This window comes from Scomber japonicus, chromosome 7 (assembly GCF_027409825.1).
Source record: "Scomber japonicus isolate fScoJap1 chromosome 7, fScoJap1.pri, whole genome shotgun sequence".
In the NCBI taxonomy this organism is placed as follows: domain Eukaryota; kingdom Metazoa; phylum Chordata; class Actinopteri; order Scombriformes; family Scombridae; genus Scomber; species Scomber japonicus.
Window position 1 is genome coordinate 14,143,377 of NC_070584.1, and position 26,891 is coordinate 14,170,267.

Sequence of the window (26,891 nt, forward strand, 5' to 3'; positions counted from 1 at the left end):
AGGTACAAACAGAAGCTGAATGGTTTGTGATCATAGACTATACATTGTAATTGACTAAAGGTTACTTCATTTTAATTTTGAGTGTGCTTTTTAATGTGTTCCAGTTGGTCAGAGCATAGAAACTAAAAGCTGATCTTTCAAGCTCTCTGTAAACTTGAGGGACTTGCAGTGAAAGCCAATCCTTAGACCGAGTTTGATGTGATCCAGAAGACCAATCAAGGATAGATAGCATCAAGTCTCTCAGACAGAGAAGACCACCTAATATTTACATGTAGGATAATAAACCTGAGAGCAGACTGATAAACAGCACTCAGGGGCTTAAGACTAGAGGCAAAGGCATGGCTATTAATCACATCATCATAATGCATAACAGAAGCTTCAACAGCTTCAATAATCCTTTAACTACAAAGCACAGGAAAGGTAATTTTATTTATATACAGAATACATTATTTTTCATTTGTCAAAATTTGTTGACAAGATTGTCTATATAAGATTTGAATGTGAATTTATCATCCTATTTTATGAGCATTATCTGATATTCAGAATATTATGAATATCAGGTACTGTATGTTTTTCTTTATTCCTCTTCCTACATTATCTCTTTCACTGAGTGAAGTCAAATGCACAGAATTGAGGACGCACCACCACTTGGTAGGACAAATTGTTTGAGTGGCATGGATAGGCATGTTCAGCACTGCTTGGAACAGATACAAAATCTTGATAATTAAATTCCTCAACATGAAAAACATACTGCCCTTCACACATTACAACAAGCATTTTGTTGTAACAAATACGTTGCTCTGTGTCTTTGGGTAAATCATTGTTCTTTTCTTGAATCTTCAAACCAACGGCTGGAAAATCAGGGCAAGAGATATTTGCGCAGTCTTTATCACTGAGAAATACTTGTGTTTTCCAACGCATGCTGTTAAAAGCAAAACTGGCGCTGTTATGAACAGGTGTTTGGAAATCAGATGTCAGGGTATTGATGCGCTTCCCTTGAAGACGGTGGAACCCAAAATCCTTGTAAGAGTTGATACTTTGAGAGCTGAAGGTATAGCTCCATGGTCTGCCAGTGTAAATCCTGGCTATGTAAACACTTTGTTCTTCCCTCAGGACATTGATCAGTGTCGTGATGGGCAGGGCATTGAACTGAAACCCCTGAAACTTTCTTACATCGTACTGTGAGGCATCAAGTGTGTATAAGTTCTCAGCTGGTATCATTGCAAAACGGATGAGCTTGAAAAGGATCTCAGGAATGGTTGTGTGTCCTTGGGCTGCTGCCCATCTCTCCAGTCCATTCAGGATGACTGTTTCATTACGTACAACAAGGTCTGAACGAGACAGAAGCGCTTTGACCAGGCCAAATGGATAATCAGTCCAGGCTGGGGAGTGCAATAGAGTCTCAAAGTTCCAAGCTAGGTAGTGAAGACAGACTTCCTGCAGTGCTTCATCATCGGTATGGACTGCATACTCATAGAAAAACTTTTGATGGTGGAAATTGATGTCCTTTGGGAGAAAAAATCTGAAAAAATTTGCTGCTTCATTATGAATTTCTTGAAGACCCCAGTCCAGTGCCATCTTGAGAATGCAGTAGGCTGAGGAAAGTGTCATCTCAATCTTTCTTGTGTAGAAGTATCTGCAATGCAAACAAACTCAGCTTTTACCAACACAACAACAATTTGTCAAATGTATTCCTATAATTTTGGAATTAGGCACCGCAGTTAGTTTAATTTTGCAAAGCTAACTGAAACCCTGATAATGAAAAATGTTTTAAAAATTGAAACAGATAAGTCAAAATATAACCAAAGTTATCAATATGAAGGCGGAAAATGAGAGAGCCAGAAGTAGTTGAACTCTTACCTGACAAAGTCATTGGCATGTTGACTACAGCTAAAGTTAACATTAATGCTAAGGTTGCTGAAGTCTGGCTGTGAGGTTTTGAGCAATGAGTTCAGAGAGAGGATGATCCTGTGAGCACAGATTGTCTTGACAGTGTTGTTGTCCACCACCACTGTGATGTTCAAGTCACAGTCCCGTCCACTGTCAAACAGTTCTCCAAGCTGATGAGAGAGGTTTGTGTTGAGGTCCAAAGAGAACTCATTGCTGGGATCCATGTTAATAGGTTCTGGCCCTGATAGAGATCATTACAGGGTGGTTTCAGTGTGTTGTGAAGAAAAGTTGTAGGTTTTTTGTTTAATGTCCTGCCAAAACTTGGTTGCCTTACCCTTTTCACATCTGACGCCTACATCCTCACCATGATCACAGTCATTGACTCCCCACCCACTGAATTGGCATTGCAGCAGTTTTGTTTCCATCCCATCACAGGCTAAATCATCCATCCAGATGTTGCCTTCCCCTAACATAATGAAAAATAGTCACACTTTTATCATGATATCTATAGTATGCTGTTTTGTGAGTTTATCTGAGTTGTACAAACAATCTCACTGACTCAGACGTGACCTCACAGTCAAGCAGAACTTCCTTACCGCTGCCAAACGATACCAGAGCTTCTCTTGAACCTGGGAAATGTAACTGTCGACACACAACTTGGGCTTCGTTCATATCCCAGTCATCATCGCACACAGTCCCCCAAACGCCATCATGAAAGATCTCCACACGGCCCTCATGAGAGTATTGACCCCCAGCCAGCCTTATTGAATCTTCCTCTGTAGCTAAAAACGGTGTGACAAAAACATAACCACATTTAGGCATCCGTGTACAGTAAAGTTTCTATTGTCTCATGCCATGAGCTCATGTTTTATGTGGGATAAATTGTGTTTTTTGATTTAATATTCTTGTTTGCACTTGGTTACCTTACCTTCTTTGCATCTAATGCCAACATCCTCACCATGATTACAGTTATGGTCACCCCACTCAGGTAATTGGCATTGCTGCAGGTTTGTTTCTGTCCCATCACAGACTAAACTATCCAACCAGATGTTGCCTTCCCCTAACACAGGATCATCCACACAATGAAAAATAGTCACATGTTAATTATGATAATATCTGTTGAATGCTTGTTGAATGTTTGAGTTTATCTGAGTGGCACAAACAGTTTCACTGAGTCATATGTATATTAACAAACTGTCAAAGTCAAGCAGAATTTCCTTACCGCTGCCAAATGATACCAGAGCTTCCTTTGCACCTGGGAAATGTAACTGTCGACACACAACTTGGGCTTCGTTCATATCCCAGTCATCATCGCACACAGTCCCCCAAATGCCATCATGAAAGATCTCCACACGGCCCTCATGAGAGTATTGACCCCCAGCCAGCCTAATGGAACCTTTCTCCATAGCTAGAGAGGTGTCATAACCAAATTTAAGCATGTGTGTACAGTTATTGTAAAGTTTCTATTGTCTCATACCATGAGCTCATCTTGCCTCATATTTAGGCTACAGTAAAATGATTTCTTATTGCAAATTGTGCATTGGTCAGCCCTCTCAAACAAAAGTTAATAGATCCAAATTCATCCAGTTAGGAACTGCAAAATTTACTGTATGTAACAGATGTACTTAAAAATGAGTTCCACCTTTATTGCCATTGAGAATATTATATGTTCAAAAGAAGATAATCCAGTTATCATTTATATTCATAAATTTAGAAAACCCTCTGTCTTATGTCTGTATGATGAAGATATACTAAAGACGCAAATGCTGAAAGGTTTGTTGTGTTCTTGTTCATTGTTAAAATAAGCTGTGCTTAGGCTTTTATAGGATAAGCACAGTTTTACTCACCAGCAATCAAACTGACAAAAAGGATGCAGAATAATAAGAAAGTGTTTTCTTTCATCTTGTTTGCAATACACTAAGGAAAAAGAAAATGAGGAACATGTCAAATTTCTGTATTTAGAAATGTTTTCTTATTCTATGTTTAGCACATTTTCTGAATAGTAACCATTAACTGCTGTCTATGGACATAGCAGAGCTAAATATGGTCATTTTTATTTTATAGCTGATTTTAGGATCAACATGAATTTCAAAGACCCAGACATAACATCATCATGTGAACAACAAACAAGTTTCTTTTCAAATGAAAAATATTGTGGGTATATTTTCTTACGGATAACCTAATGTGCATAACCTAATGTTATGTGGTAACTGAAATAATCCACAATAATGACCCCCCCCCCCCCCCCCCACACACACTTTGTTTCCATTAAATAATGTGAAATGTCATTAGTAACCATACATGTTTCTGGTGAAAAAAAGGAATACACTTACCAGGAGTCAAAATGAAGTCACCTGAAGAGAGAGATGTCACTGAAGAAATAAATTGGAAATTGTGTGTGCATTTATGTATGTATATGTCCCATCACTTCATTGGCCATTATTCTCATCTGATTTCATCAGCCTCCACCTCCAACAGTGTCTGCACTCTATGGGTGGATCTATGTTGCGGCTGCTTTGGGATGATGTCCTTGTGGAGTTCAAGCACCAAAGTCTAATGACTATCATTTTTTGTTATTCATATAATAAACATTCTTTCCTCATTCACTTGTCTCTAGATTTAAATTGAAAGATAGACTGAAAATGACAAACTAGCTAATTTCACAGGATGTACTTATTATGTAAAAATATAAATCACTTCTCTCTTAATGGACACAGTTGATGAGGTCAAATATTTTGTGGAACAGATACTGAATGTCCAAACTGTGGTGGAGAGCTTCAGCAAAATGTTGCTAAGAAAGCAGTTTGTGTGCCAGGCAACAACAAAGTGGAAGTAAAAAAAGAAAAAAACTGAACAAATGTTGATTTAAAGAAAACTTTTGAAATCATATAAATTCAATGCTGCATCATCATCAGGTAGACCTTTTCCTGACGTTTTGTTGTGCACCATAGAAAGTAAAGACAGTTTAAAGCCACTCTCAACAGTGGATTTTTGGCAAGCACAGCAGGACAACCAGCACATTGGTCCATTAATACAATTTGAATTCAAAAATACAAAACAAAATCACCAGAACATAAAATAAGAGCCCTGACTAACCAGAGTAAATACCCTTACTTTAGACAGTAGGGTGTCTTCTTACCATGTGACCATGAATCCCAAAAACAAAGAAAAGCATACCAGCTATCCCCACTGCAGGTACAGACAGAGAGGAAGAGGATGAACAAGAAGAATATTGATTCTTCCTTGAGTGTTACGGCTTGCGGCCTTCATCATAATCCTGATGAAGGCTCCAAGCTGAGACATGTTGGTCTAAGTTTTTCAGTAAATACAAGTGTTGCTGGAGTGTTGACCCATTCAGATATCTTCCCTTCTGAATGCACCTTGTAAGTAGGTCAGGTTGTGCTGTGTGAGGGATTTTTTGTGTCATGAGGGACTCATTGTGTCAGGTGGGCTGTAACAACTGTAAACATCTAAGCCTCAAGCATTTTGTTAAACTAGATAAGACATCAAAAGCAAAATTGACCATCTGTTGACCAAGTAGGGGGTCAGCACATGATATCAGTAGTCTCTGAATGGTTTCTGTTCTTTATTACTTTACGACTTCATTTGTTGTACTTTATTACTTCATCACCCTGTCTTATTCAAATTTCCACTGTTACAATATAAAAACTGAAACTGGTTGTTGCTCTGCAGAACGAGTGTGTATCCTTCTCCATGCTGGCATGTACTGAGTAAAAGAGAAAGATTCATCACTCCGTCGTCTGTGCTTTTCTTCAGAAAAACTTCTATTAAAAACATTCTACTGCAGCTGGAAACCCCTAGATTTAAGTTTATGCACATGCCAGTACACTAATTTAGAGTTAAAACACAGGGGATTAAAGGTAGAAGTTGATGGTCATGTTCATCAGAGCAAGAAAAACAGACATGGACAGAATGCAATAAATGGAAAAAGGATGTGAGACAGACTGAAAATGACACATACTGTAGGTAAATTTTACAGGATGTGATACATTTAAAAAATACATGTCTATTAATGGAGGAAGTTAAATATTTTGTGGTACAGATACTAACCGCCAGACTGTGGTGGAGAGCTTCAGCAAAATACTGACATGAAAGCGGTTTATGTTTCAGGCAACTACAAAAATAAAGTCCCAAACAAAACTGAGCAAATGTTAATTTGAAGAAAACTATTTTTAATCAGATACCTTCAATGTTACTTTATCATCAGTTCTTCATCAGGTTGATCTTTTTCTAACTTCTTATTAAACAGTTTCACTTTCTCTGATTCGTGATTTTTTTTTTGTCAGATTAATGCAATCAAATACTTGCCAGAATGAAGATATACAGAGAAATATAACAAACAGGAGGGTGAACAAAATGCAAAAAGATTTACAATAGCCTATAATGTAGCAAATCGACCTGTTGTTGTGGTAGACTGAAGTTCATGCACATGCAAGTTCAATAAATTAGAGTATTGTTAATTTGTGGAAGTTTTATGGTTACCATTAAGTGACCAAATAAATAGCTTGGGAAGTTGATAGGACAAAGATAATCTAATCAGACTTTTTAGAAGTAGGCCTACAGATTTACAACATGCTGACATGTTGTGGCTGATTCATGAATTGATTAAATTGAATAGATTAAATTAAATTAGGGGTGATACTTTAGTCCTGTAACACCCACTGTCCTACTTTATCGTGTTTTCTGGCTCGTAGGCTAGTAGACAAAACAGTATACTGTTATGATCTCTGTGTGCCACGACCCCTGACTCAGCTGGCTTTTCACACCTCACAACCCATTTTCTGCATACCGTATCTGTTTGGCTCTCTATCTATTTTAGCTGTAAATAACTGTCTACAGAAAATATGATCATATATATTAACATGTATAAAGACTAATGGAATGGAAGCCAATGTTCTAATAATTTTTAGGGGCCCTTGCCAGTCACAAACCCTTAATCTTCCTAACTTCGCCCTGAAAGACGGTCACATTAGCTATGTCTCCCACATCCACACCAATAAAGCATTCAATTCAATTGCTTGTGGGGCGTTGCTAGGCGACCGTTACCTAGCTGCCTTAAACTAGCACCACATGGAGGAGCAAATCAAGCCCATGACAAAATGTTAATGTGGCTGTCTTTTGACAGATAAAATAGTTTTTCGTTCGCAGGGAAGCTACAGCCAGACTCTGTCTAGTTTAATAAACTTTATAAAATTAAATTATATTTCGTTCACCAAGTGAAAAAACAAGGACGATGTCACCACATGAAGAACAAGCTAACATCGGCAAAGTGCTTAGTTTTCTTCGAGAGTGGGACCGCGGTGACAGCAAGGTCCGCAGCCACATGTTGAACAGCTTTCTGACTCAAAACACCGGGAAGACGTTTTATGAGCTGGAGCAGCGGTTTGCACAGGCTTCCAGCCTCTTTCTGGCTCGACTCACTACATGGGTGAGACTCACGTATCCTTTCCTCAGCAATGGGTTGGGCTTATGCACACATCTCTAAATGAATGTGAGCTACTTTGTGATAAAAAAAAAAAAACAAGCCTACTCAAATTTGTATGATTTTGCAAGGCACAAATATCTAGGGGCTGGCCTGGTCCTTCCTAACAGTTTTAGGACCTTGTTGTTGGTTGGGCTGCATAACAGTGCCAATTTGCAAAATACTTAGCCTATATGAACAACTGAATGTGCTTGACTGTAATAAAATGCTTCATTTTCCATATCTTTAGTTCATAACTCCTTTCAATGTTTAAAAAGTGTGTTCTAAATGTCACATTACAGTCACATTACAGTGACATGTCACTGTAATGTGACATGTCATTTTGCTTAGTGAACCTGAAGAAGCTACAGGCAACAATTATGTTGTTCATCTCTAATAAAGTCACAGTAAAGTAATTTCCTGGTGTGGTGGTTAATTTTGATTTTCACATAAAATGTTCCTGCAACTGACCAGCACCCGATTGAAAATACTGGCTGTTCATAGGTAGTTCTGTTCACAATTGTTTTTTCTACTCATTTCCATGTATTATACTGCATATATGTTACTATATTGTGGCTGTAATCAAACCTTACATAAGTACATGTGCAACAAGAGAAACGTCCTAGTTACTGTAGTGAGTAAGCCTGTTTCCTGCTTTTGGATGACAGTAAAATCAACTGAGATCCCTTCCTTCACTAAAATATTAAGGTATATGCTTGGGACATTCTTGGGACCCCAACTGAAAGCAATCAGGATTTTTCTTTCTGCATCAAGCCAGTGAGTGAGATAAAATCATGTATAACCACCTATAAGCCTAGACTCTCTATGAAGTTCAGTATCAGTGACCATCACCTTTCTGATGTTCCACAGTGATCAGTACCTGATGGAGTTCCTGGAGGATGGAGGCGTTCTCACTCTCCTGGACATCTTGAACCACCCTCAGAGCAAAGAGGAGGACAAGACAGAAGCCCTCTGTCTTCTGCTCACTGTTTCAAATGCTGGACGCAAGTACAAAGAGATTATCTGTGAAAGCCATGGTAAATTTGATAAAGAATCGGATAAACTTCTTAAAAACAACAACAACAAAAAACACAGTTACGACAATCAGATTACTTAAGCTGTGTCTTTAGTAGTAGTATGATATTTTTATATTTAATTTATATTAATTTCTTTTACACTCTTGCAGGTGTGAAAGCCATTGCAGAGTGCCTGGCCAAATCAAACACAGATGACACCCAAGAGGCAGCTTGGGCCCTGTTAGAGTCCTTGTCCCTTGGAAACCTTAAATACCAAAACAAGGTCTACAAAGGCCTGATCGCCCTTATGGCTTGTAGCTCTCCTAAGGCCCAGCAGCTGGTCCTGCACACTTTACGGACTGTGCAGGTTAAAGTCAATGAATGCACACAAAGACCATGCATGTGCACTCACACACTTGCAAACACTGAACCTTATATTTTCAAGAATAGTTTTACAAAGCCTGTGTTCTGAAAAACATATACATTTTTTGTAATGATAGCCTAGCAAAACATGTCTTTCACTTATGAGAAGAAAAACAATACATCTCTTATCATTCTCTCTCACCAGTCCAAAATGAAGACAGCCCATCACAGCATTGTAGGACCCCTGCTGAATATGCTCAGGTCCCTGCACCTGGAGGTTCAGGATGAAGGTAAACACACCGGGTGCATTAATGAACGGGCTAACCTGGGCTACAGCCCCAGGGCCTCCACCATGGGGGGGCCTCTAAAAATTGAAAATAATTATGTAGGCTAATGAACACGGTAATACACATGACGCTACACTACAGTGACATCTGGTGGTAAAAGTGATGGGGATGGTGTGACACCGAGAGCCCCCCCCCCCCCATAGCTTTCATTTTGATACAATGTAACAAAATCACACCAAAAATATCCAACACGCAGCTTAGTAGATGGCACACAAAGCGACAGGCAAGACGACACATAGACATAATAGTTAGCAACAATCAAGCGTTCACACCCAAGTGGCGTTGTAATTGTTGTGATGTAATTGTGTGTGCATGTGTGTGTGAGTGCTTGTTGGCTCATTAGCAAAAATGAAATGCACATAGTTAATCTCAGGCCTACATACATTAAATAAATAAATGGCACAGAGATGAATCAGTTATTTGCTTGCAATATGTTTGATTTGTTGCATAGCCTATGGAACAGTTATTACTAGCACTAAGTGAAGTATTGTGCTGATGTAATTGTGTGTGTGGGTCAGTATATGTTGGCTCATTTGCAAAAGTGAAATGCACATAATTAATGGTACATACATTGGTACATACAATGGTATAAATAAATGGCACAGAGCCAAAGATGACCTTGTATTGAGTTTTTATAGGCAAAATATAGTGTGTCAACCACTTAGGGATGGGGGGCTCATAAAGTCCTGTAGTGGGGGTGCGGGGTGGGGGGGCCTCATAAAGTTCTGTAGCCCAGGGGCCTCCAGTGATGTTAATGCGCCCTTGCCTGCAGGCAGAGCAGATATTTAAAACCTGATGGCATTAAACTTTTGCTTTGACTCATAAATGGTGTTTTTTTGTAGTAAAACTCTGAAATTACAGATAAAGTTACAGATAACGCACTTGTTTTTGGAAAAAATTGCTAACCTTGTGCATCTCTCTGGCAGCTATTAATCTGATTTTAGAGCTCATGCATTTTGATGTAAGGCCGATGTTGCTCAGAGGCCTGGTGACTATGCTGAGACCTACTAAGGAAGACGTACAGCAGCACCAGCTCACAGAAGGTGACACTTTGCTGTTTGATGTCTGTTGTTTTTGTAAAAATGTAGCAAGTAAACTTTCTTACTACTGACTGATGTAGCAACCCAATTAGTGACAATTAATGGTGTCTATTTCAGTAATGCCTGAAGCAGAGGTGTAAATGTTTACATTAACACAAGTACTTCAATTAATATGAAAACATTTTTTCAGTAAAACCTAGCTAACTTACATGCTGATATGTCATGTAAAATCCCACCAGCGGCTGAGGGCAACAAAATGACTGGGTCTCTGTCTGTGTTTGTGCAACAAGCTGCAGCAGCAAAAACTATACGGTATGGTCCTACATATAGCTTACACATTGTGAACATATTACCCAAACAATTTATGTTGCCAGTAAACTACTTTAATGACTTTAATTGTCTGTAAATTTGCACTGTAATATTTTATAATGTTTAAGGTTGTTAGCTGAAGAAAGTAAAGAGGTTTCTCGTGAGCTTCTCTCTATTGGAATGATCCAGCATCTTCTGTGCATTTTGGGCAACAGAGAACACATTGATGCTCAAATACAAGCCAGTCTGGCCTTGAAGGTACACATACAGTATGGTTTCATATACTTTTACACATGCTTGCCTTCCAAGGACAATACATTCTGCCGTGTAATGTATACACACTGTTGAAGAATCTCTCATGAGTGTGCAAAAGTCAAAAAACAAATACCTTACACTGTATGGACTGCTCACCCACCTTCTTGTAATCTAAAAAAGTCCACTAGGTTTAAAAGAGAATGATGTGTCAGTATCCAGGAAATAGCTCAGCAGTGGGAGCACAAATATAAATAAAGCAGATTTCTTGTTGTGTAAATGTTGTAGATTTTATCACTGCTGTAGGTTTACTATATCACTTAATGCAAACCTTCATACACAACACATAAGCACACTTTCATACTAACCATTAATGTCTGCCTTCATCTCTGCCCAGCTCTTTGTTCAGTCGTTTCCAGTTGTTAAGGAACATGTGCATAGAGTCATGGGCAGTACACTGTATGAAGCCTTCATGGTAAGATGTAATAACTTATAATACTGTGATCGTAGTGGTCAGTGTGGAAGCTGTTGGAAGGCGCTACTTATTCAAACACCTTCTCTCTGCAGAACAAAGCTGAGGCGCTGTACATGAATATAGATGAAACACAAGCAGCGATCCTGCTGTCAGCAGAGGTTCAAATAACTGAAGGTAATGATTTATAGTGAGTTTATCTCTTCTTATTTTGTTTGGTCTTTATTGTCTGTGTGAGTGAGAGTGACTCAGTGTTTTTCTTGTCAATCTTTGTTTTTCAGTTTTGGATGGTAACAACTCTGAAGGCTGACAAGAAGAATCATTTATAAGAATAATCATTTTAATGATGCAGATGTTTTTTTTGTAATCAACTTTTTTTATTGATTTATACAGCTTGCAACGCTACAATAAGCCACTTCATAATAATGATTAATGATGCAGATGTTTGAAATAAAAACAAATGGTGTGAATGATGTGTTTGTGTTATTATTAACCTGTGCTGTTTACCTGTTTGATTTAATAATTTGTGAAATTATGACAAAGAAGTTTTGGATTTCAGATATGTTTTTATCCATGATCCGTTTTGATACAGGATAACAATAAATGGATATTCCTCTGCTGACAATATATTAAATAAAAGCAGACTTTTACACCAAATAATTGTGACAGGGTTTTTTAATGTTCCATGTTTATACATTTATAAATACTAACTTACATATTGGTATTTAAGATATGAACGGCTAAAATAAATATATCCTGTAATCTAGGAAAATATGAAACAACTTGAACAGTGTAAACAGACGGTATAAGAACTGCATTATTATTTTGACCCTCCAACCGGAGATGACGCCACGCGCAGTCCTCTGTTTCCTCGCATCTGATTGGACGAACAGTGACTGGGAGTTTTTAACGTGGCGGGAGCCAAAATCAAGCCATGAGGTAAACAAGGCTAGTCCTGCTGTGCGAAGAGAGAAATGTATTAGAAAGTCGCTTCATATGGAATTTGACTATGAGCAGGTTACGTTCAGCGATGCAGAAAGGCAAGAGAGCCAGTCAGGAAATGGCAGAAACTGTAAAAGTGAAGTCAAAGTCAACCGTGAAAAAAGGTAATGCACCACATGAATGTTATAGTATTTAAGACTCAGTTTGCTACTTCACGCATCATTAGAGGGACACATATTATATAACCCTGCTCGGTATAATGCATGAACAGCCACGCAGTACACAGTTGTGGAGATAATGCCACATTTCTGTAGAATCAGTATATTGATTGATCAAAGTTGTTCTTTTCACAGGCTCACAAATTATAATTCAAAGCTCCATCTAGAAAATCTAAGCTTTAATCTGTGGGGTCCTATGCAGATATGTGTGTGTGTGTGTGTAAAAATCTTGTACTATTGAAAAAACAAAAAACTTCAAATAACATCTCCTGTCAAATACAGAATATTTTGATATACCAACGTTGGACATAAGATGTTTCCTCCTTCACAGTAAAGTCCATTGTCAATGTTTATGCTCTGAAGGCTTCAACTTTTCTCATCACACCTTTGTTAGTTGTATACTGGACAGAGATTAGCATGCAGATGTGATGATAAGATTCCTATTCGTATGTTCATGCCTTGAACTCAGATTTTTGATGTACTCATGGTTTTGGTGAGTGCAAACATAACTAAATGTGTACTGTTTCCAATACGTTTGTGTTATTGACAGTGGCCTAGCTCCCCCAAGTGGAAGGAGGTTTTTCAAACAGCATTAACAAAAAATGTCTCCTACACTTTATATTTTATTGAAATAACATCCATGTTTCCTCCAACATAAAACAACATTAAAAACTTCACATCAAAGTCACAAAGTGCAATTTTCCTTTTAAAAGGTTTATTTAGATTGAATGAGAATAGTGTTGTTTATGGTTCTTTAGAGAAAACACTGAACGCTGCTTCACCCTCCACGTACCACACTTTCTCTGATCCTGCTGATGTGGTGCTGCTGAGGTCTCAGCTCCTGAACTGGTACGACAAGGACAAGAGAGAGCTGCCATGGAGGACTCTGGTAAAAAACATGGCTTTTTTTATACACAGTGTCTTTATTATAGTATAAGTACAATGTTTAAGTGATTTTACTGTTGCATATTGTAAATGCAGTGAACAAATAGAAACTCTCTTTTTATATTTTAACAAGGATATTCTCATGATCCTGTCAGAGCCGTGTCTCACATCATTTATTGGTCACACTAAAATGACACCAACATGTCTTATAAAATGCTTTTTTGTCAAATTCTCTATTTTCATTTAATTGTCAGTGCAAATTATTGTCAGTGCAATTATTATTAATGAATAGAGTTTATTCATTACCTTTTCATTTATATGTCATCTCAAATCTCACAAATGTCATCTGTATTGCAAATAAACCTCAAGATTATATTGCCTAGACTTAAATCATTTTTCCAATTAAGAAAAAAAGCCTCCATTTACTACCTACAGCAGTAGGTCAGTCACGCAGTCAGTATGACTCAGTGACTTCCTGTATTTCTCTGACAGGCCATGACAGAGCCAGACCTCAACATCAGGACTTATGCAGGCAAGAAAAAATATTTGTTACATATTTACATATAACTGCAGCTGACACCTGTTTATGTTACGAGTTTAATGTGTTGTTTTTTTCTTTGTTTTTTAATAGTGTGGGTTTCAGAAATCATGCTGCAGCAGACCCAGGTTGCCACAGTAATAGGCTACTACAACAAATGGATGAAGGTAGGCCAACTTTGAGGAATTTACTACATTGAAATACTTTTATATTATATTATACCGATATTAAATATAGCAACAGTAATGCACTCTTTTACTTTCTCTCTCGACTCTGTTCAAGCGGTGGCCCACAGTGCATGATCTTGCAGCTGCAACATTAGAGGTAAATAAATAACTAAAAGCAGTAAAGATGATGGTGATTTTGAAATGCTATTGAATTCAAATTAAATGTATTGACCTTATTTGAGTAGGAGGTGAATCAGATGTGGGCGGGCCTGGGCTATTATTCACGAGGAAAAAGACTGCACGAAGGAGCTCAAAAGGTCTGTGTTATACTTTGTGCTTCTAATACATCTGCATCAAACACCAGATGAAATGCTGCGTTCTTCATTAGCTTAGTGCCTCAGTGGTTGTATTTTCACTTGTATGTTTGTTTCAGTGCTCGGTGTTAAAAGTGTTGTTCCTGTTCTGTTTCAGGTGGTGTCAGAGCTTAAAGGACAGATGCCTCGCACAATTGACAGCCTGCTGAAACAGCTACCTGGAGTGGGACGCTACACTGCTTCAGCTATAGGCTCTATTGCATTGGGCCAGGTCAGTTATCACATACACACACACACACACACACACCTGCAGACATGCACATCTGCATACATGCACATTTGCACCAGAGCTAAATGTGTTGTCTTTGAGCTAGAGCTGACTTTAAGGCCTTATGCTGCCTCATTTTTGATTGATGACTGAAATGATCCCTGTTGCCTAGGTTACGGGAGCAGTGGATGGCAATGTGATTCGGGTGCTTTGTCGCCTGAGGGCCATCGGAGCTGACAGCACGAGTCCTGCAGTAACAGAAGCACTTTGGTGAGATTAAATTCCAAACTAATCTCATTATGGCACTTGAATTTTGACTTTGACGGACAATACTTTACTTTTTACTTTAATTTAATATCTATGAATGCTACTGTGATGAATTGGCAAGAAAAAAAACAACAAGCAGTGTGGTACATTCATATCTGCACAAAACTATCAGAAAAGTTTACTTTCAGTCAAAAAAGATAGACACTCTCTCAGTTTGCAACTCTAATTGTTGGATTATGTACCAAATGCTGCAGTCTACTCTCACTTTTCTTTTCCATGTCTTGTTTTAATGAACTGAACTTTACAATCAGCTAATTTATGTGCTCAAAGCATTGACAAATAAAGAATGAAATATAATCATCACTCTTTGTAAACCATATCAATGTAGTTCAGAAGTTTCATTTAATACTACTTCATAAATGTTCCAGAGATACTATCAATGTGCAGTGATACATTGCACCTGTTTTTTTTTTTTTTTTTGTGAAGATCTGTTAATTGGAATGGAGATTGCATGTCCAGTGTTGTCAGTTCAAGTGTCCCAAAAAGGATGTCCATACATCCATACATATGATTTTCACCCTTTTTAAAGCCATGGTAGTAAAAAGTGATGAACATTGATTTGAAACAATATTACTAAACAATCTGAAAGAAAAAAACAAGCAGAAAAAGAAAAACAGAATTGTGGCTTTTAGAAATGTTTACCTCGTTTATTTCAGGAGTCTGGCTAATGCGCTAGTCGATCCTGAGAGACCGGGGGACTTCAACCAGGCCATGATGGAGCTCGGGGCTCGAGTCTGCACCCCAAAAGGACCCCTGTGCAGCCAGTGTCCCATACAGACTCACTGCCACTCATATTCCAAGGTAGAAACTAGTGTTAGCCAGCATGAGTGAGTCATGGTTATAGTTGATGGCTTGCAACTTTTATTGTGAAAACACAGAAGAAACCAGAGCTAACATGGACCATTCATGTGTTAGACCACAGTGGAAAGGTTATGCTTATACCTTGTGTGTGTGTGTGTGTGTGTGTGTGTGCGCAGGTTAATGCCAGACAAAAGAAAAGCTCCAAGAAACTGTTGGCAAAGCTTGACAGGAAGACGACAGCCCTGCCTGATATAGAAGACTGTAGTAAGTGTCCATCCTCCTTTGCTCTCTGTCAGAATTTCATCGAGTCATGATGTTAAAGTACTTTTCTCTCTCTCCTCTCTCTCAGTGAACAGTGAGACATGTCCATTGTGTCCGTCGGAGCCCTGGGACGATGAGTTGGGTGTTCAGAACTTCCCCAGAAAGCCAGCGAAGAAGCCGCCCCGAGTGGAGCGAACTCTGACCTGTGTGGTGATCAGACCTGGAGAGGAGGGAGAGTACAAGTACCTGCTCACACAGAGACCAAACAAAGGTCAGTACCTGCAGTGTTGGGACATCGGACACTGGTGTGGAATCTGTGTGTGGTCGCCAACACCAGGAAAATCACGTCTCAACTGCTTAACAAAATCACACAAAAACATTCTGTTAGATTTTGCACGTTTTTAAAGGAAACAAAGACAAAAGAGACAAAAAGACAAACCATTTTTTGTATTGGCAGGTTTGCTGGCAGGCTTGTGGGAGTTTCCGAGTCTTCTGCTGGAGGGAGAGAACTCGGAGATTAAACAGAAGAAGGCACTCTGTGCTGAGATCAGAAGGATACTGGGAACCCATTTGACTGAAGGCCTCTTCCAGTATGTGGGAGAGGTAACCTAGATCTACCACCTATCATGCACACCTTTTATATGCAAATAAACTCTTTCTAGAGCTGTTTAACAACCTTCTTACAGATCCTGATCATTTGTTTGCAGGTGGTGCATATCTTCTCTCACATCCATCAGACATACGTGGTTCACAGTGTGTGTTTGAAGGACACTGATGCACAAACACAGACTGAAAATGTACAGTGGCTCTCTAGATCTGCTCTGCAGGAAGCTGCTGTGTCTACAGGAGTGAAAAAGGTTTTTTAATTTTGTGTGTGTGTGTGTGTGTGTGTGTGTGTGTGTGTGTGTGTGTGTGTGTGTGTGTGTGTGTGTGTGTGTGTGTGTGTGTAGCCCTGCTGTGTAATTGGGGTTAGTAGTGCACTTGATTATCACTGACTGAAAACATGGTTTTGCAAAAACAGTCTATGTCCCCAAATGCACTTCTGGTGCCCCAACAAGAGAGACTTCTTGGGCCAAAAAGATTAATTAAAATAGGAAGTAATGTGAAATATTATAAAAACAACAAAAATAAAAAGACATCCTGTGGTTGTCACGATTACTAAATTGGATCTCAGAGGATGTGGAGTGCAGTTGCAGCTGGTCATTTAAGTTTATTTTGGCCACATTTAGTTCATGTGTTGTCTCTGTGAACAATATAAGAATGAGATCAGCATGTCAACTCTCTTGCAGATTGTGAAGCTCTGTGATTCTCTGGACAGCCAAAAGAAACAGGCCTCTAAGGTAAGTGTTTTTATATATTCATATAATCCCTGACAAATGACAGATTTGACCTCGACTTTTGTTTCTGCTCTTCCCTCTCAGGATGGAAAAAGGCAAAAGCACACTGGACTAAAGAATGAGAAGAGACAACAGACCTCAAAAAAGCCCAAACTGAGTGCAGCGAACGGCACTAGCAGGCAGCTTTCCCTCAGCTCCTTCTTCAAGACAGTGAAAGAAGAATCTTGTTAAAGTCTGACATGGTGCATTTCCTTACATATGTGCCTTTTTGTCAAAGTGTCACTGCTATGCTGTAACATTTAAATATAATGGTTTCATGGTCTCATCAATGAATACATGAAGTCCATCCAGTTATTTAAATTGACAATTTTAACAGTGAACCTCTGTGACACAGAGTACAGAGTGTGATACAGTATTGGGGGAAAAAGGAACAATTAGTATATTGCTCCTATGATATTCTGTAGGGATTACACTACATTTTTAACAACCTCATTGTAATAATTCTTGCTTTTTGCTTTAGCATACAACATCATAAAATGTATTGCAGCCTTTAAGTCATTTCATGTCAGCTTACTACATGTTTTAATTAAAGGCTCAATAAAAAAGCTTTGGGGGGAAAATAGAGAAAAACTTGGGAGAACAGTGTCAGGATGCAAAACCCCCCCACTGGTTTTCATACCTGCTGATGGCATGTGTCCTTCCATTCGAAACACTTTTATTCTCTACATTTTTATGTTTGAAGAACTGAATTGAAGAATGTGATATTATGTACTTGTACTGTGTATAGCCTTATGGTAGTATTACATTCTTTCCTTTTTTAATAAAATATGACATTTTTATGACAACTTATTTTTACATTTTTTGTGATATGTTTGCTATGTTATTATTTTTCCAAGAAGAGAAGAGAATATTTTGGAACATATCAGAAGAATCGGTTGTGGGTTGTTTTACACAACTATTCCATGCCTTGGATGAGACAATGATAATTTACTGTTACTGAGCATAACAGATGGTATTGTCTTGTATGTCACTAGCAATCTATATTAATATTATATACACATAATAATATCACATACACAAATGTCACCCTCTATAACAGTATTTATAGTTTAAACTCATTTGAGTAGGCAGACTGAACGTTCTCCAAGAATTGTGTGGTCTTGGTGAGCAAACAGTTTTATATATAACTTTATTTGACTAGGTAACTTGTCTCCAGTTGGACAAAATTATTATTATAAATTAAAAATACACCCAGTGCAATTTATACATATGTAATGATACAAAACTGAGGCAACAAATAAACATACAGGGAAACAGCGCCCTCTACTGTGCTGAGTCAGTATCAGCTGAAGCGAGAGTTGACAAACAGGAAGTGATCCAACTCTGATTTTCTTCACTTGGATTGGATTCAAAGTTACTCAGCTGGAAGTCTAATTCCTCATTGTACCTCTGTGTTCTTAATGTAATGAGGTTTAGTTTAACCTACGCCTACGGCTACTTGCAGCTGTGTTTCAGTCTCTCGTCATTCATTTCTCGCCGAGAGAGCAGCTGGATTTGGCTGCAAATGTGCTGAAAGTCGAACTTTGGTTGCTAAAAATTATTTGCCAAAGTTTGAGGTGTAGTCCAAAAGTTCTCCAGCTCCATCACTGACTATAAAATCTGCATTTTGCAAGGTGAGCTTTAGTGAATCGATTTTTTGCCTATACACACGTTTTAATATATTTTCTGCAAATGTACAGTCATTAACATTATTCATGACTCCAGATGGCTTCTGCGTGGGAAAGCGTGCTGTCTCTACACCAGAAGATAGTGGACAATGGAGGTATGATTATAAATTATCTTACGTATCCAATTAACTTTATAATCAACACACTTTGTCGAAACTTTTTTTTATTTGTTTTTATTCAAATTTTAGTTTTTAAATTGAGCTCTTACTATTCCTTTATTGTTTTTATTTATTATTATATTGTGTGTGATTAGGCTACAGTATTTTAATAACTGTGCTTTATAAATAAAACTTGACTTGAAACTAATGCCTCCTGTTGTGGGGGAAAAACTCCAAGTATGCTAAAACAAACGTGTGTGTGTGTGTGTGTGTGTGTGCTGAGTGTGTGGGAGTGGTGACCTGCAGATGTGCTCCCCTGCTCCTCTTCACAATGACTGCTTTGTGGCTTAGCCTGATAGTATATGTCACATGGTTTGCAACCGCGCCACTTTTGAGATTATTTGATCTTGTTACAATCATTTTTGTAATACACGGATGGGATTTGAAGGAGCTGGGGGACCCAAACTGAGAGAGGGCCCCTAAGAATACTGTCTTTTGTTTGTCCTTAATTGCATGTTTATAAAAGATTTATGCTTTCTGACTCAGTATTTTGTTTACATTCACACAATTGGATGCATGACAGGCCATCTAGGCTGAAGTGGAAGAAGACAAACTGTAAAAACATTTTCTGTGCAGGCTGAACAAAAATTCCTTTAAAAAAAAAAATTAACTTGGGGCTCCTTCATGTTCCAGACAAGAGGACTGACCCGTGGCTGCTGATCTACTCACCCGTCCCTGTGGCACTCATCTTCCTGGTCTACCTCTGTGTGGTCTGGGCCGGCCCTCGTCTGATGAAACACAGGGAACCCGTTGACCTCAAAGTTGTTCTCATTGTTTACAACTTCGCCATGGTCGGCCTGTCTGCCTATATGTTCTATGAGGTGTGTGTGTTTGTGTGTGTGTATGTGCTGCTTTTGAGTTCAGTAATGATCAAAATACTCAGTTTTCCAGCTCCTGTTAGAGTTTATGAGCAAGGTGTCATTCTTTTTTTATATTTATCAGTTCCTGGTCACTTCGTGGCTCTCAAACTACAGCTACCTCTGTCAGCCTGTAGATTACAGCACCAGCCCACTGGCAGTGAGGGTAAGCAAGTTTCTCACTTACATTTAGCCAATCAGTACTAACATAGTACAGTTTTCATTTCTGCATTCTGCCGTTGTTTTGCTCCCCCTAGATGGCCGGAGTCTGCTGGTGGTTTTTCTTCTCCAAGGTCATAGAGCTCAGCGACACGGTACATATTTTGTTGAAAAATTATCAGCATCAGTGAAAGCCAGATGTGCAAGAATGCAGAATTGAAACTTTTAACATTCTCTACTGCTTCACTTTCCATGAGCAGCTATTTTTCATCCTGAGGAAGAAGAACAGCCAGCTGACTTTCCTTCATGTCTACCACCATGGCACCATGATCTTCAACTGGTGGGCAGGAGTCAAGTATGTGGCTGGAGGCCAGTGTAAGTTAACTATTGTAATGTACTATATGCACCATACTTACAGTGGTTATTGATGGGTATGGTCAGAAAAGTGCCACAATGCTCCATTGTTGTCTAAAAATGATGTACTGGGTTACACGTTCCATCATTATCATGAATATGGGCATTGTAGTTTATTTTCAGTCACTCCTGCATTCACAGTCTGCTAAGTACTCACTTGGCTAGAGCACCAAATGTGTATTAATGTGCAGCTTTCCTCCTGTTTGAGTGAGGTTTGTGAAATGCTACAGTGCCCAGCTGTTTCAGAAAGTTACTTAACTCTTTTTAAAAATGGAAATATATGAGGGGGGAACCAAAAATTCCCCGAAGCTATCAATAGTACAGGAGTAGGTTGTAGTATCTTCCACTAGGTAGCGTATGCCTACAGCTCAGTGAAGATAGAATTGGGAAGGAGCGCTGGACGCAGTGACACAAGAAGACTACAGAAAATATTTCCAGGAATTTGAGATCACATCTCAAGGAGAGTAATTTGAAGAGGATTAGAAAGGTACTGAAAGATTTATAATGATAGTTTTTTGGGGTCGTTGTTTTTTTTCTTTCTTTTATACAATTCTAGGAATTTTTTGGGTCCCCTTGGCCTATTTTTAAAGATTTATGTCTTCTGTAGAGACAAATGTGCTTGGTGCTGAGAGCAATAGACAGGGCACGAAAGTTTGAAACCACTGAGAGACACAGACTGACACAAAGTTGATTCTGGTCTTTTTATATGTTTGCTACCCAGCAAGAGAACTGGAATAATGCCAAGTGTTATCCTTCAATTATTACTTCAATTATGTGTCTACTCCTGTGAAAACACCCCTCAGCTAGACACTGAACTTGAGCTTGATGAATAAGGATTTTTGAAGGACGCTGCAGAGAGTCAGTGATTTAGGCTGGTATTTATTCACCTTTTAATTTGACTGTTTTTATAGCAATCATAACAGGCATCCAGTTTTGCCCAGTGGAGCTTAGGACAAAGTGAGGTAGATTTTCTTCAAGGTTATGTGTGCACTTAAAGTATGATTTTTTTAATTGTGTGCCAAAACTTAGTGTAGAAAAACAACCCAACAGAACGCCTGCTAACAGAGAAAAAATTAAAAGAAACTAACAACAACAGAGCTGTAAAAGTTGAGTTCAGCTCAGTTCAGATCTTTATTGTCCCTCAAGGCGAAATTTGATTTGCAATAGAGGACAAAAACACAAACACAACATGCAAGAGGACACAGGATATTATTCACAACAGTCACAGCAAACAACCCCCCCACCCTCAAAAAATGTGTTCGCTAAAAGTATCAAACCAAAGTAGACAAAATATGTCAAAACTAAAGCGGGGAGCAGGAAACATTTCATTCCAGGAACAAGAAGTCAGTTCTCCAATATCTCAGAAACTCATAACAACGTACCCTCCATCATATCAATGCTCTCTGATCTAATGTTTAGATGTATATTGTTATAAAAGTATATTACATTGTCCAAAGTCTCAGAAACTGTAGTGTCTTTTTGTGTCAGTCTGCTGCCTCACTCTGTTAGAGATTCATTCTTAAAACGTATTTAAAACAATTCATGACTTATTCTAAATCTATTTTCTCATTTTTTTTAGCTGTATTAAATTTTAATACTCAAAACAATGTATTATTTCATTTCTACCATGACCTTTTTTTTATCATCTGTCTATTTGTACCACATCACACAGCCTTTTTCATCGGCCTGGTCAACACCTTCGTCCACATTGTGATGTATTCTTACTACTGCCTGGCTGCGTTCGGCCCTCACATGCAGAAGTACCTTTGGTGGAAGCGATACCTCACCTCTCTGCAGCTGGTGAGTTCCTCTTGCTCCGTATGAGACTAGCTGTACACACTCACTCTGTGTTTGTCAAGCATCATACACCAACGTGAACTTTCTTTTTCGGCCTCTCCAGATGCAGTTCATGATGTTTCTTCTGCACACGGGTTACAACCTGTTCACGGACTGCGACTTCCCCGACTCCATGAATGTAGTGGTGTTTGGTTACTGTGTCACTCTTATCATCCTTTTCAGTAACTTCTATTATCAGAGCTACCTCAGCAGGAAGAAGCAGAAATAAAATGTGGAGGTGATTTTTATACGCATAAGCACACTAAGGTTTTATGAGAGGCACTGACATGACCTAGACACAGGAGTGTTGTGTCAGCTGGAGGGATTTTGTTTCCTGTGTATGCAGTACTTACCTGGGTCCATTAGAGGGCACAACATGCCCACAGTCTACATGTTTTTTCTCATGGTGCTCATCATTACCTGTCAGATAAGCTTTACAGTCAAATTTGTTTACCATTATATAAATATGTTATAGACATATCAATGTTTATTTCCGGCATTTTCTGTATTGGTCATATAGGTCAAACACACAGTCATTCAATTATTTATTTCTTGAAATGACAAACAAATTATTGTTGTAAACAAACTGTACATTTTATACATATAATAATATTATAATAATAACAATAAAGTAGGTTGGTTTTTCTGCATTATTGCAGAATTTATGAGCCCAAACCCTCCTCCAGAGATAAATCCAAAAGCAAAAAAAAAACAACAACAAAAAACACATAACAAGATACAGAAATGCAAACACATTTTTTTCACTGCTAAAACAACACAGCAAAATGATATATTTGTCTCTACACTTCAGTCTGAAATAGATTGAAAGATGTAGATTGGAGAGAGAGAAAAACACATGAGGATGGAGAGGATGTTTCATTTGAAGTCCTTTCAGAAGTTTTTTTTTAGCATTTAACGTTTATATATTAAAGCTGAAAAACTATGTGTGTAAACTTGGTCTGATTGTACTGCAAGTGTGCAAGTCTTAGCACTAATGTAATGAAGTCGATCATTGTACATGATTTGTAATTGGCCAATAAAAGTGATTCTGAATCTGAGAAAGAAAGCCTGTGGATATTCTTCAGCTCCCTCGTCACTACAAAATAAGGCAGGACAAAAAAAAAGACAACTTCATTATAACATTATAATTTCCTTGAATCATGTTGTTTGCACAACATATCTGAAGATAATTATTACCAGAATAGAAAAGCAGAAAATACGTTCATTTCTCTGCATCCAATTATGTTTATTTTGAAAGACTTTCCTCTGATCTCTGACCTTTTGTCTTTTGAGTTACTTGATAAATTCTCTTTTTGTTTTTTTTAAATTCACATAATACAAGGGAAACAATGGTGATGATTGGTTGCAAAGAGATATCTTCAAAACTTTGTAATAAGGGGGTTGGGATCCACTGTTCTTACCTACTTGGAGTATTAGACAGATGTAATTAGCATCTTGACCAATCAGTGTTGGGTAATTAAGTTGTCAATCACATTGCTGTATGTTAAACTGACTTAAAAAAAATGTTTATATCTGTTTCACCTTTATGGCTCTCATCCAACCTGGCACCTAAGTTGATTAGACTGAACTATAAAATTATTTCAATACAGTATGTGACCCATATCGAGAAAAACAGAGAAACGGGAACAAGAGAAGAGGTGATCCATGTGTGTGCAAATGCATCTGGAAGGAGTTGGAATGCAGAGGAGTAGAGTAGGTGTGGTGAAGTGCGCCCTGCTCCAGTGTTGCTCTTATGTCTCTGTGTAGACGGAGGAGATGTGGCTCAGGCTGCGTTCAAAGCTGCCCACCTGGAAGAAAATGCTCTCCTCTGGGCTTGAAGAGAACTGGCACCCTGCTCCACCTTGCAGCTCCTGGGTCAAGCTGAAGCCTGGAATAGACATGATGCAGTGCAGCATTTTCAGATATTTTGTCAAAATCCCTCAGTTGAGCTTTGACATTCTGGTATATAGATCCGAGGTAGAAGCATTATGGGATGCATGGCCTCACCTGCAGAGCCAGTGTTGCTAGTAGACATGTGGAAGCCATTGTGCTGATGGGAAGCGTAGGCTTGTGAATCTCCTGGGACGTGGACACCACCGACCGTCTGCTCCATCCTGTAGGAGTCTCCGAAATGGAAGCAGCTCTGAAAGCTGCCTTGGTATTCTAGGAAACGAGAGAGGATGTAGAGGAGCGGGGAGGAGAAAGAAAGGAGAAAAATAGAAGCCAGACTTGATCGACTGCCACAAATCTCTATGGGTGATTGTTTCCAAGGTCAGTAAGCGTCCGCTCCATCCAGATGAAACTTAATGTGGATCTCAAATTATGACAATGCTGTATTTTTGTTTGCGCTAACTCGTCTCAGTTTGTACTCAGAATCGACCGCAGGAGTCACGATAATGGGAAGGCAGCCTTTCCTGGAGCAGTTTTACGCAACTCCCTGACCACAGCATGGTTACAGAGACGTCCATATGTAGTCTTTACAGGGAAAACAGTGTTTAAAGCATTAGGAAAAGGCTCTGGAGTGACAGCTGAGCCTGCCGTGTTTGGGCACTGAGACAGCTGAATACATGAGCCAGCGTTTTGTTGGCTAATTCAGCGCAGGGGAAAGGCTTCCGGCATGTGGTTTTCCCACTCTGTCTCTACGACTCTAATCTCTCTCTGTCCTAAAAATGCTCTGACAGAGCCACAGGGCAGTATCACTGCTCTAAGAGACAACTTCCTTTCTTTGAGTCCTTTCATGTGGGTTTGGTAGTACAGTGAGGGTTTCAAGAGCGATATAGGAATGTTAAGAATTGTATTTGCATGTAAGTATTTTAAAATAAATTCTATTGTAGGAAGTTAAATAAAAGTAAAAGATGAGCTACACGTAATTGAATCACCTGCCACAGGAAAAAAATCTGGATATTAAATTGATGTACCAATAAGAAAATTCTAATGAAAGCCAAAGTTACTGAAAAGTTAGTTTTGCTGCATTCAGCCTGATGTCTTTAGGTCAGTCTTACCGTCGTTGGCAGGCTGATGGTGGTGATAGTGAGAGAAGGTCTTGTGGTGAGGATGGATATGCTGTTTCTCCAGTGAAGGAGGAGGGGTCCCTGTACCTTGTTTCATCCCAGGAGACAGGAGGGGACCCGACACTCTGGAGGAGACACAGAGAGGAGGGATGAAACATACATTCAAAGCTCTAAATCCATCATTCATTCCTTTTGAGACAATCTCAATAATTTCTCAATAAAATGCTTCATGTATTATGACATCCCTATCAAAGCCGGGACTACATGCTGGCCTGCCAACCACATGATCCGACAAACCCAGTGGAGCAGTTAGTGATCCTTAGCACACAGAAGAAGAAACAGTCCAGGCATGTGGAAACTTGGGCTCCCCACACGTAATCTTCCTCCTACCACATATTATGATCTTAAGTCAACAAACAGCAGAGTGTGCATTCAAGTGAAACATACACATACACATACACACACACACACACACACATACACACACCGCCCACCACTGCAGTAACCCCATGCTTTGTGGCCTGGAGAGAAAAAAAGCACAATAGTGTTTACATTCACGACTTTTGAGTGAAGAAATATTAAGATGACATATTTGTGACTTTGTGGACTCTTAACAGCCTGGAGAACAACTGAGGTTGCAACATCAGCTTATTTTTGTGGATATTGATTATTTAAATAGAGGTTTGTCATTTGATACAGTGGTCACAAATCACATTTAGGAACATAATCTCCAACTTGCTTTCTCTGTGTCAGCCTAGTCAAATATTTAAACGGAGCGCACTCCGTAGTTTTATCCACTCTCAGCGTCTAAGAGTCACACTGTGCGCTGGGGAAACTGCAATCTGGAAATCGAACGAGTCAAAGCAAATGGTGAAATATTAATGTCATACCAGCTGATTGTAATTAGACCATTTAGCATCACAGTTAAGCTGATTGACCATGAAAAACACAGAGACAGAAATGAATGATCTACAGCATGTTTCAGTGAGCTTTTGCAGAAGCTTTCAGCAGCATGTGAGACAGGTCTACATAACATCATATTGTTTAACATGAAAAGTATGGTGTTATCATGATGATTATTGTTATCATTATTTTAGTTATTACTGTAAAGTATTTACAACAAGAGACTACAGAATCTGGGAAAATAACATGCATTTAAATGGGCACATCACTTCAAAGTTATAATTTTATCATTACATTAACATTTTTAGAACATAAAGCACTTCTCGGTCACAGCAAGCATACTGTGTGCAACATGGCACAAGTCTGAATTGTATGTTGTCAAAATAAGGAAATAGTTTGACATTTTGTGAAATATGCTTATTTGCTTATCTGCTGCTGGAGGTTAATACCACTCATATCTTTTCAATATGAAGCTATAACCAGCAGGTGGTTAGATTAATTTAGCTAAAAGACTGGAAGCAGAGGGAAACAGCTAGTCTGGCTTACTAATCAACAACGTTATATCTGGTTGGTTTGTTCCACATAAAATCACCAAAC

The 26,891-nt window shown here is 38.7% G+C and overlaps 4 protein-coding genes across 4 annotated transcripts in view; 3 read left to right on the forward strand and 1 right to left on the reverse strand.

Moving 5' to 3' along the window:
• The first annotated feature begins 7,144 nt into the window (after window positions 1-7,144).
• On the forward strand, window positions 7,145-11,481 carry armh1 (armadillo like helical domain containing 1). Its single transcript, XM_053322949.1, has 11 exons — window positions 7,145-7,350; window positions 8,081-8,149; window positions 8,243-8,409; window positions 8,559-8,755; window positions 8,957-9,041; window positions 10,025-10,141; window positions 10,378-10,450; window positions 10,576-10,705; window positions 11,097-11,174; window positions 11,267-11,348; window positions 11,453-11,481. Exons 1-11 carry the CDS (start codon window positions 7,145-7,147, stop codon window positions 11,479-11,481), a joined length of 1,233 nt encoding a protein of 410 aa, XP_053178924.1.
• A 699-nt stretch (window positions 11,482-12,180) lies between these two features.
• On the forward strand, window positions 12,181-17,460 carry mutyh (mutY DNA glycosylase). The gene is made up of 15 exons (XM_053322950.1): window positions 12,181-12,277; window positions 13,090-13,220; window positions 13,709-13,748; window positions 13,848-13,921; window positions 14,037-14,078; window positions 14,167-14,238; window positions 14,393-14,506; window positions 14,676-14,773; window positions 15,487-15,631; window positions 15,808-15,895; window positions 15,981-16,163; window positions 16,350-16,495; window positions 16,600-16,749; window positions 17,182-17,232; window positions 17,314-17,460. Exons 1-15 carry the CDS (start codon window positions 12,181-12,183, stop codon window positions 17,458-17,460), a joined length of 1,578 nt encoding a protein of 525 aa, XP_053178925.1.
• Window positions 17,461-18,643: 1,183 nt separating this feature from the next.
• elovl8b (ELOVL fatty acid elongase 8b) lies at window positions 18,644-23,509 on the forward strand. Its single transcript, XM_053322853.1, has 8 exons — window positions 18,644-18,902; window positions 18,994-19,051; window positions 19,748-19,935; window positions 20,057-20,137; window positions 20,229-20,285; window positions 20,391-20,505; window positions 22,217-22,344; window positions 22,445-23,509. Exons 2-8 carry the CDS (start codon window positions 18,994-18,996, stop codon window positions 22,607-22,609), a joined length of 792 nt encoding a protein of 263 aa, XP_053178828.1. The 5' UTR covers window positions 18,644-18,902; the 3' UTR covers window positions 22,610-23,509.
• A 522-nt stretch (window positions 23,510-24,031) lies between these two features.
• LOC128362208 (zinc finger protein GLIS1) overlaps window positions 24,032-26,891 on the reverse strand; it is a 72,575-nt gene continuing 69,715 nt past the window's right edge. Inside the window, exons 9-11 of the mRNA XM_053322951.1 lie at window positions 25,383-25,516; window positions 24,388-24,543; window positions 24,032-24,268 (exon numbers count right to left, since the gene is read on the reverse strand). Coding sequence (XP_053178926.1) covers window positions 24,132-24,268; window positions 24,388-24,543; window positions 25,383-25,516 — 427 coding nt within the window. The 3' untranslated portion in view covers window positions 24,032-24,131. The remainder of the gene's footprint in view (window positions 24,269-24,387; window positions 24,544-25,382; window positions 25,517-26,891) is intronic.